Source organism: Synchiropus splendidus, chromosome 8, assembly GCF_027744825.2.
Source record: "Synchiropus splendidus isolate RoL2022-P1 chromosome 8, RoL_Sspl_1.0, whole genome shotgun sequence".
Classification (NCBI taxonomy): domain Eukaryota; kingdom Metazoa; phylum Chordata; class Actinopteri; order Syngnathiformes; family Callionymidae; genus Synchiropus; species Synchiropus splendidus.
The window spans coordinates 10,198,601-10,209,213 of record NC_071341.1 but is presented as its reverse complement, the minus strand read 5'-3'; the positions used below and the strand labels follow the sequence as shown (position 1 = coordinate 10,209,213).

The 10,613-nt window shown below is 42.7% G+C and overlaps 2 protein-coding genes across 2 annotated transcripts; both read left to right on the top strand.

Moving 5' to 3' along the window:
• The first annotated feature begins 418 nt into the window (after positions 1–418).
• Positions 419–5,815, top strand: LOC128763901 (transmembrane protein 25). The gene is made up of 9 exons (XM_053873167.1): positions 419–828; positions 2,057–2,168; positions 2,552–2,896; positions 2,968–3,258; positions 3,717–3,848; positions 3,917–3,950; positions 4,894–5,003; positions 5,213–5,296; positions 5,414–5,815. The coding sequence occupies exons 2-9, from the start codon at positions 2,090–2,092 to the stop codon at positions 5,485–5,487; spliced, it is 1,149 nt and encodes a 382-aa protein (XP_053729142.1). The 5' UTR covers positions 419–828; positions 2,057–2,089; the 3' UTR covers positions 5,488–5,815.
• A 2,154-nt stretch (positions 5,816–7,969) lies between these two features.
• Positions 7,970–9,799, top strand: LOC128764007 (T-cell surface glycoprotein CD3 gamma chain-like). Its single transcript, XM_053873346.1, has 5 exons — positions 7,970–8,110; positions 8,188–8,394; positions 8,484–8,627; positions 9,145–9,200; positions 9,273–9,799. The coding sequence occupies exons 1-5, from the start codon at positions 8,050–8,052 to the stop codon at positions 9,345–9,347; spliced, it is 543 nt and encodes a 180-aa protein (XP_053729321.1). The 5' UTR covers positions 7,970–8,049; the 3' UTR covers positions 9,348–9,799.
• The last annotated feature ends 814 nt before the right edge of the window (positions 9,800–10,613 follow it).

The following is a 10,613-nucleotide window of genomic DNA, read 5'->3' as shown; positions in this document are numbered from 1 at the left end:
ATTTATTAATATTTATTTTTTGCAATTGTATTTCAAATTTAAATTTGATCATACAGCGTAGGTACCCATGCAAAAGTTATATTATTATTTTAACTTATTTAAAAGTTATAAAATATTTTACGTCGCTCAGGTGGCTGGTTATCTTGGTTAATATAAATCTGAACTTTTCTTAGTTTTTCTAGTTGGAAGAAGAAATAGATGCCGAACGATAATTTAATAAATTGGTAAAGCGCGTTTTAATTCCAAAAATGGGCAGGGAGTGTACGTGTAAAAAACAAAAAAATCTTTCAGCGTGACAGAGAAAATCGTATTCAAAAAAAAAACTATTTTCTGTGTGCTGCTGCTCTGGTCTGTTCAGCTGCACTGCAGAGGCTCTTCAGACTACAACAATCGAGCCCAGAGAGTGCGATCTCTGTTTGTGTAGCAGCTGTGTCGGCAAACATGGCGGAGGATGCTGCTGAACAGCTGTTCATCCTCGTGAGCTGACAGTGCTGCCGCTCTCGTCAGCAGCAGTAGATTGACGTCTCCCTCCTCGCTCACCCACATCTCTGCTCTCCTTCCATCCTTCCTTCCTCCCACCCACTCGCTCTCCTCAGAGCAGAGCCCGCGTGACCGCCTGCGTCAGCGTGTCATCCTGCTGCCAGCTGGTGAATCCTGCCATCGGAGCTGCTGTGCCCTGCAGAGCGCCTTGTGTCTGCCTCAATGCATGTGTGAGTGAGCACAGATGGGAGTCAGGAAGGGCTGTTCCCCATCCCTCTGCTGCTTCCACCGTCCCTCCTCTGCGGCCATGGAGGCTGACTCACAGCACAGTCCGCTCAAAGTGCTCAGGTAATGTGCCAGCGTGCTGTTACTCAGGGTTGCAGCACTGTGTGTGTGTGTGTAGATGTGTGTAGTTGTGTGCTGATGCCTATCAGGTTTCCTTCACAGCCACACTGGTCCTCAGTGTGAGGCCCAGCATCTTGTGAGTGTGTGTCCATCTTACGCCGTCAAAATAACTTGATTGAAATCTCAAAATGTTCCACTGAAAAATGGTGTTTTATCTACATCCCTTCAGGATTCGAACTGTTTCTGTCTTTGTGGAAGAGACAAAAAGAAAAGCAACCAGGTGGAAGAGATGCTAAAAATCTTCCTTGACTTGTTCCTGACTCTCAATATAACTGGTCCTGGTGCCATCTCTTCATGACCATGGCCTCAAGTTTAAAGGGTCAGTGCCTTTGTGCTGAAAGTGATGTGGCCAATTCCAAATCCCTGCCTCTTCTCAAAGAAGATTGATATCGTAACAATGAGGTTGAAGTCAGGGTGAATTGTGCATTATTCTCAGAAGGAATCTCATCAGAAGATATTTCAGTATAAAATATCTGGTTGAATGTATTTCAGAGTTTTTCATGCTGTATTTGTTAAAATAAGGCTGAAGGTTTTTAGCATTCTCATGTAAACAATGACACACAGGACTGTGTCTACTCTCCAACATTCCACAAGAAACAGACAAACCAACTTCATCCGAAACATCACCTCCTGGTTCCTTTGGTCTTCGGTTGTCCTATTGCGATGGGCTGATGAGGAATCACGAATCACTCAGAGCTCAGTAGGTGGCGCTCTAGGTTAAAAAACGATGGGGAATTTCATTGAAATGGTCAGTCAAATCACAAGGTTTTAGATCCGAGTGGCATCTAGTGGTCTCCGAGGAAAAGGGCTCAAGTGATGGGTTCATGAGGCTTCTTGAAACAGCGTCCTTAGTTTCAGAACCCACTATATGAAACTTTGCATCATTTGCAAACAGAGAGCGCCACCTACTGAGCTCTGAACAAGAGTTTCATGAAGCTTCATCAGCCCGTCCCTGCTACTGTGAGATCAAGCATGTCAGTTTCCTCTATACATTTCCTGTTTACAAAAACTAAGTTAAGAAATGAATAAATAAAAATCAAACCAAAAGAAGCAGTTGTCACTGTCATATTTTGGAGTTGTTGTTATTATGATTATTATTTAAAAATATCATCATCATCAAACATATGGGTCATTCCGATAAACAACATGACAATATCTCCTTTTCATGTAGGTAGACTGTGTGTAACTGCTCTGCTGGGCAACTATGAAGAGTGCAGCCGTGTCAAGATGGACTCCCGGATCTGTTGTCGTGTTCCTGCACATGCTCGCTGTGTCCTGGACAGGTTACGCCACTTCTACCTTTAATCGCATGAACACTTGAACATGTATGTTTCTGTCATGAGCAAAGATTTATTTGAGAAATGATGTCATCCGTCAGAGTGAATGTAAGACAGAGCTCACCACAACCAACTCACTGAAACGCTTTTATTATATTTAGTTTAGATGTTTTTGTATTTACAGTGTAAATATATTTCCCCATATACACCATCTTTCCCCTCAACACCTCCTACACCTGGTGAAACTACATGTTGTGTTTGCATTATTATTATTATTATTATCATATCTATGACTCCCAACATTGATGAGTAATAGTCTCTATTTTTAGACATGGTTAGTACGCAGATGAGTCTCTAACTGGAGAACTTGTTCATGTGTGTTTCCACAGGTGCAATAGAGCCCGCCCCCACTATTGATGGACAGCAGCGGGCGGCGCTGACCATGCAGGAGAACAGGACGCACACCTTCAACTGCCAATCAGAGGGCTGGGACCCCCAAGCCCCGCCTTTGTTGAGCTGGTACTTGAACGGGGAGCAGCAGAAGGATCCGTCTCCGAACAGCGGGCGCCTGGTGATGACCTCACAAGAGGATTCAGCCATCATGAAGCCAGGCTCTCATCACAACAGCACCTTCTCCCTGCGGGCCAGGAAGTGGGACAGGGAGCTGGTGTGTGTGGCGTCCAACCCGAGGTCAGGAGAGAGCTACAACGCCACGGTCACACTCAACGTCCAGTGTGAGTGCTGATCCAAAGAGTCTTGGTTTGAAAGCGACAACACCCCTGACTTCGTCCTTCCTCTCTCCCAGTCCAGCCGGAGATCCTCAGGGTCAACGCCCTCTATGGGGAAACCTCCGACCCTGGTCTCTCCTTGGTCCTCTTCGCCTTGGTGCGCTCCAACCCGCCTGCCACGATAACCTTTGTGGACCAGTCGGGTCAGCTGGTGGCCAACACCTCCGACTTCCTCATCTTGGACTCGCGGAGCTATCCCTGGATGACCAATCATACGCTGAGGGTCACGCTCAGCAGCCTCTCAGGGAACATCTCGCTGAACGCACGCAACAGTGTGGGAGCCGCGCAGAGCAACCTGACCCTCGCAGGTCAGCAGGGGGCGTCAAATTGTCCTCAAAGATAACTCTGCTTCTGTGAGGAGTCACGGCATCATAATAAGTGACAACACTTGACACTTTAAAAAGGCTATTTTTAACAACATTCACAGTCTCTAATGACATTCTACTAATCTTTTGCAGTATAGTGCATGAATTATTTTATAAGCATAAAAATGTGAATTTATTTTATTTATATAGGTTTGTTTATTATTTATATTCATTTATATATTATATATATTTATTATTTGAGGTTTAATGTTCTTCAAAATATTCTCTGATGCACATAAATTATGATTTTCATAAAATAAATTATTTCATTTTTAAAACATCTAGTATAATCAATGGCATAATTTAATAATAAAAAAAATGTAAATTTGGCTACAAATTGTAGTTTGGGATTTTTCTCTGTGTGTATCACGTTTTATATTATTTTGAATTGTGATTGCCAGAGTTCCTGCAGTCTCGTGTGGAGGTGCCCATGCTGGGGATCGTGACAGGAGGGGCCATGGCCTTCATCGTCCTCCTCATCCTCAGTCTCATTGTGCTCTGTCTCATGCAAAAAAACAAAGCAAAATCGTTCGGTGAGTGTCTGTGCTGCCTCCTAAATTCCTGTATTTTGAGAGTGAAACTGTCAGTCTTTCTGTCTTAGATGAACCTGTTGAGATTCTGATGACAAAGAAAAGGTAAGCAGGCTTAGAATTTACTTTCAGATTTACTTTCAAATTTCTATATTTATAACAAATGTGTTTTGATCTACTTTTGTCACGGATCTGTTGTGTTTCCTTTGTGTCTTATTGGAGCACTTCCTTCCGTGACCTCGAAGTCTGGTAGCAGGAAACTCAAATCCACTCATGCATCAATGAGAATTTTAGTAATAATATAAGTACATTGTTTCTTCATGTACAGTATGCGCTTCTAAAACCTGGAGCAAGTCGTCAGAAAGCTACGACACAAAGGGTTTAATATGTGATGTGGATGCATCGATTCTAAGTTGAGTTCAAAAGAGGACATTCTTTGGTGTTTTAGTGACACCCGATGGTTGAATTGCATATTGCGTTTATTTTTAAAAGCCTTCCTCCGCCGTCGAATTTTCATGTCGCAACATTTGCTGCATCATTTCTTTTTATTTATACCCTAAATATTCATTAAATCTTCGATGCAATCATCAATAAAAACGCCTGTTCAATTAAGTTTTGTGTATAAAAGTAAAATACAAAGATGATACTTGAATAAACTTGAATAATTTTTTTTTTTTAATATATGTTAAAAAAAAAGGAGCATAATAATGATCTTGAGTTTGATATTTCGCCTGTATTTCCCCACAATTCTTAGATATTAAGTCTAAGTCTACTTTAAGTTCAGCCCTGCCGACTGAGTCTCAAGCCATTTGTGCCCTGCTTATTAAGGGATTTTCTTCCGACTAAAAAGTGGGAGATTCCTTTCATCTCTGTTGCCCAGCAGCACCCCGACCGTCTCATCCAACACCCGGTCATATCATCTTCACCACAGCGGCATCAGTGAGCTGCATCTCTGATGAAAGCGCCAGGATCCTCTCATGAATTCTTGATGGCCGATGACTGAAAAAACACGTCTGATGTTTGATGTCTCCTGATATCACCTGCGCAGTGACTCCGCCAATCTGAAGAGTGGGAAGGCTGATAAGACTCACATCCCCAGAGAGAACATGTCTCTGCCTGCTAACATGCAGCTCCATGACCTCAGCACCCTCAGACGCGGTAAGAGGCTGAATATTGCAGTGACATTCTCTATTCAATGTTATTCCTGTCGATACATCAGATCATACTGACCTGTGTGGTGGAAAACATATAAAAATATATTTAAAAATGGAAGGTTAAACGCTGCACTCCAAAGTGTTAGTGTCTTTGTAACTCAGAGACTGGTGTTTTATAAATACTTCATGTACTTTTTTGCATTCTGCTGGCAGCACGGGAGGCCGCTCTGCACAACACTGTAGGAGAGAAGAAGGAGGAGGAAGATGAAGATCTGTCTTTAGCCTACGCTGCCAGAGGTCAGGAGAATCCTCTCGACACCTCCTTCAGTATTTATACTGGAATCGTGAGAGAGGAGCGCTGAGTCATCAGGTTGTGTCCCTCCTGTTGATATCCTTCTCTGTTTTGGGACGCAGGTTTCGCCAGATATCCCATGGTCGGCTACATCTACAAGGTGAACAGCACGAGCAGCGAGGAGATCTGGCTCTGAATGTGATCCCAAATATATGCATGCGCCATGTCTTTTTACGTGGATCATTTATGACCAAACCTGAGTTACCTTTGGGGCAGACCACAAATTCTCAAATAACGTTAATTTTGCACAACTTATGGCAAATGTATATTTTTGCATCCAGTCCTTTGATGTATTCAGTATGCGTTAAATTCTCAGAACGTGACCTCATCTTTGGTTTTAACACTTGAATGTACGTGAGACTTTCAATGAAAAGTGAAACTATGATGAACTACTCTCGCACAAAGTACTGTTTATGCATCATATTATCGATGTCTTACGACGGATGTACACTTGAAGCGTATGTAAGGTGTCTAATAAAACTGTTTATTGGATCGATGTCGTGCGTGTATTGTTCACCAGGGGGCGCTGTTGAGCGCAGCCAGTGAACGTGAAGCGCCTTCAGGAAGTGTGAGTGTGCAGGTGTGTGTCTTTTGGGTTAAGGGTTTATGTGGTTTTCATCTCACACCGGAAGCAGCGGTGCATTCTGGGTGCATGTTGGTTTTAGGTGCAGCACATGGCTGTGACACAAATACAAATACACATGAAATGCTGTGTGATGTTGACTATTTAAACAAACATCCTTATTCACAACAACAGAGTAGCTGTTCCCACCGTATACATTGCTTCCTCACACCACACCTACGTCTCCTGACTGTCCACTTTCCTCTGATCCCGTGATGGAACACATACTGAATTAAGTCTATCAATGTATCAGGTTCAGAAGCGTAACATCGAGCCAGTCACCAGTTAAAGCGCCAATCTCTTGTGCGTTAGCACAGCAAGCTAAACACGGCATATATTGAGAGAGGAGTCAATTCGTTTTTCTGTAATGATGAAATATTATTTGTATCCTATTCCAGAAGAATTAGTAAGCTTTAAAATGGGGAAATAAATATTGCAGTGGTTCGCTTTCAGTTTTAGTCTCATTTGTCAGAGGTGCCCTATGGTGTTGGTTTTATTTATTAAGTTAAGTTGCTGAATTTCACAAAGTGATCGCTTTAAGACAAGTATCTTTACAATGAAATAAAATGCAAAATGTTTGTTTCAGTTAAAGTTCACAAAATGGCCGCCTCAAAACATGCTGGGGAAGTGGGAAGTCTCACTCCCTCAACGGTGTCGCAGGCATGGACCAGGCTAGCGAAGCCACTGTTAGCACAGTCCACATTGCAGTTCGCATATAGTACAGTTAAAATTACACTTAAAGAAACGTGTTGCACTGTTTTCACTTCAATTGATCAAAAATATCAATGAAGCATTTAAAGCGGCTTAAACTAACCTGATTCTTAATAACAAAATGTTTGCTATTTTTAAAAATAAATCCAAACACTTTCCTACAGAGACAGAAATATTCTACAGAGACAAATAATCTTTTCTGTCATTAAACTTGGCTTAGCTGTTTAAAAATGGAAGGCAGGTTTTGTTTATCCAGTAAAAATGATCACAATATTAGAATGACGTAACGTTACATGAATACAGTGGCACCTTGGTTTTCGAACGTCCCGGACTTTGAACAAAAATTTTGAGATTTTTTTGCTTCGGATTTCGAACGAAAATCCTGAACTCGAACGCCCCCAAAAACAGCCGGAGAAACGTGCGCGGACCAATCAGCTGACCCACGACGTGCTTTGTTATTGTGTATAATGCAGCCTCTGTATGCAGACGTGTCGCGTTAGCTACATTTACTGGCTGTTTTTTCTTCATACTGAGGTGTAAAACCTTTCCTGTCTCCGCACTGGACCGTGGTAGAGGGTCACAGGGGAGGTGCTCGCTCTCCACACCTCCGAGGCTGGAGCGCTCACTCCAGGGTTTGATGTCCTGTTGTCAGCTGGAGCTGGGACAGGGATGAGGCGAGTCTGGGACAGAGCGTTACTTGGTTTATGACTTTGTCACAGCCAAACTGCACAGAAGCGCACATTCAGAGCTGGACACGCACCGGGCACCTCTTCACTTCTGGAGAGACGTCACTCACTCGGCAACCCCTCCCACATGCAGCGGCCACACACATAGAGGAACAGTGCACCTGCAGCAGACACTCTACATTCACTCCTACAAAAGACTATTTTAAGGCTTGGAACGCATTATTTCTTTTTCCATTCATTGTCATGGGAAAAATTGATTCAGATTTTGAACAATTTGGTTGAACCAAGGTAACACTGTATATAAAATATACACCAGCATCAACACCAATTTGGAAAACAGTCACACCTTCGGACAAGGCTGCAGCAATGTTGACCATTTGCAGGGCCGAACGTCAACTTCATGATAGAGAAGAGCAAATACGAATTCATCAGAAAAATAGTCTGATCATGATTATGGTTATGAATGTTACAATAATGATGCACAAGCAAAATGTTGTTAGAGCGTATCTCCACCCCCCACCGCACACACACCTCTGTTTTGTTCCTGTGTGAGCAGAATAAGATGGGTGACAACGCTTGCAGATAATGGCCCACTTCCTGTTCGCTGGTGTGCACTCGCCTGCTCCGTGACATAAAACAGTCCATCTGTCTTCAGCAGCTCTCAGAGGCGAGGAACACGATGAAACACCGCAGAGTTCTTCACATGTTCTTGCTGCTGCTGCTGCTCTGCGAGCTGACTGGTGAGTAGCTACTGAGTTTTGCTCTATAAGGCAAAGAAAAAAACTTGAGACCTGTTGGACCCTGACTACATCGACAGGCGCTCAAGAGAAAGACTTCAAAGTGAAGGTGACCACTGTACAAGAGGGGTACAAGATCACGTGCGGCACGGACAGTAACGTGACAATGTCAAATGGTGGAATTGAAGTTGTTAAGCCACTGAAGTTCAAAGATGAGAACAGCATGGAGTACAAGTGTGTCTCAAAGGATCCGGTCGGAGAAGCAAGTATTTTTGTGAAATTCCGAAGTACGTTATTTTTCTCACACTTTTCAACATTCAAATGTCTGTGTTGCCGTTTTGTTGAGGCAAGTGTGTGCATGTGTGTTTGTGTCCAGCCTGTGACAACTGTGTCGAGCTGAACATGACCACCATCTCAGGTCTACTCGTCGGAAATCTTGTCGCCACTATTGCGATTGGAGTCTCTGTTTATCTGGTGGCGTCGAAGGGTCAGTTTGGGACAAGCAGGTCTTCCAAGAGAGGTACCCACTGTCTATCCGTCCTTCCACTCAATGTACCAAGCTTTTCGCCTCCCACTCTCCTTCCTCTCAGTGCCCTCAAACACATCTCTTCTTTCCTTCATTCCTTCTATCTATCTATCTATCTGTCTGTCTCATTTCTTACCATTTTCTTTCTTCACACACCTACCTCACATCCCTTTCTTACACACCTTTTAACCAGTACTTCCTCTTAACTCACTTCCACTCGCACGACACCATATTGATTTGTCTTTCCTCCCTGCTTTCTTTTCATCTTCCTGTTAAACGTCCATGTTTCCTTCCTTCCTTCCTTTCTTTCTTCCTTCCTTCCTTCCTTCCTTTCTTCTTTCCTTCCTTCCTTTCTTCTTTCCTTCCTTCCTTCCTTCCTTCCTTCCTTTCTTCCTTCTTTCCTTCCTTCCTTCCTTCCCTCCGTCCTTCCTTCCTTCTTTCAATGCATTTTTTCATCCTCTAAAGACCTTTGACCCTCAGTCTAATTTCACATTTCTGACTACGCCTACAGGATCCGATCAGCAAAATCTCGCGAAAGGTGGGAGGGGCCCAAATGATGTCTACGAAGTATGTAGTCACATGATCTCCTCTCACAGACTGGGTTTTAATCTGACCACTGATCACACTTCTCTCCGTCAGCGACTGCAGCGCAGCACTCAGGACACGTATGATCAACTTGACCGGAGACGCAAGCCTGATGCTGCATACCAGTGAAAATGGCCTCCACTCACTCAGCGACGCTCGCCTGAAAATGAAAGCATTTTCTAGCGTGTTCTGATTTCCTTGCCATTTCTAAAAGTCCTTTTTTATCCTTCATGCACACATCTTTTTTCTTTCATTTGTTGTTCGGGTTTAACTCTTTTATTTCATTGCCACATTTCTTCTATTATAATGGTGGATACAATACAAATATAACTCTGTTGCTGTGTGGTTGTTTCCTTGTGTGGAATGGTTAGTTGTACAATAATAAAGGGAAAAACAGAGAGAAGGGGAGCATTCATATGCTGTTTCATCACATTAAAATGAACAAGACAAGTATATTTGGAAGCCAAAAAGAGCAGTTCTTTGCATATAACGTTTGAAGAACAAAGAATAAAATCGAAAGAAATAGAAATAAAAAGCACATTGGCAGTAATATCAATGAAACATTGCAATCCTGGGCATCCCGTTCATGAGTTTAACATAAATGCCTCAAAGACTTGCAACCATTTTTTTCATCATCATCAGTTCTTTTTTTTTGGTCGGATCACAATGTTTAGAATAACGTCAATTAAATAAATGTGTATTTATTAGTCACGTTGACTGAGTTATCAGCACATCTGTTAAACACTGGCTTTGATGTTGGATTTATTTTGGGCGGCATTTTCCTCCCCGTAAGAATTCAATAACTCAAGTTTCGTTCTAGTAAACAGCTTCTCTCAGACTAAATTGTGGAGCGCTCCAATCTCCTCATTCCTTGCCACAAAGCCACAGTTCTATGACACGACCTCTTTTTAAACTCCCTGCACCAAACACATGAGTGCAGCTGAGGACTGCAGCTTATATACAGGTCTTTTCATGGCGATGGCACTATTATATACAGAAAACGGCCGACACATTTAACACTTCTCACGAACAAATGCACGAAAATAAAACATTACAACTGACCTTGTCTGATCCTTTCCACATATTTTTTCATGTTTCTCCAAGGTTTATTGCAGACGTGCCTGAAACTTCAGCTCCTGAGCACGACTCTTCTGCTGTTGAGTATTTGAGGGAAGCATTTGGTGACAACTAAAATGTGGTTCTAAAATGATCGGCTAAACATTGATTTACTTGCTATGAGAGCATGCAGAAGTTTTTCACTTTAAAAAATGTACTCCCCAGGTACTTTGCTTGCAGAGATGGATATACAATTTGGGTTGTTGATACACGGGACATAGAGGCATATGCCCCCCACTATATGTGTATGTTTTGCGTGCATGTGTGTTGCCATGGTAA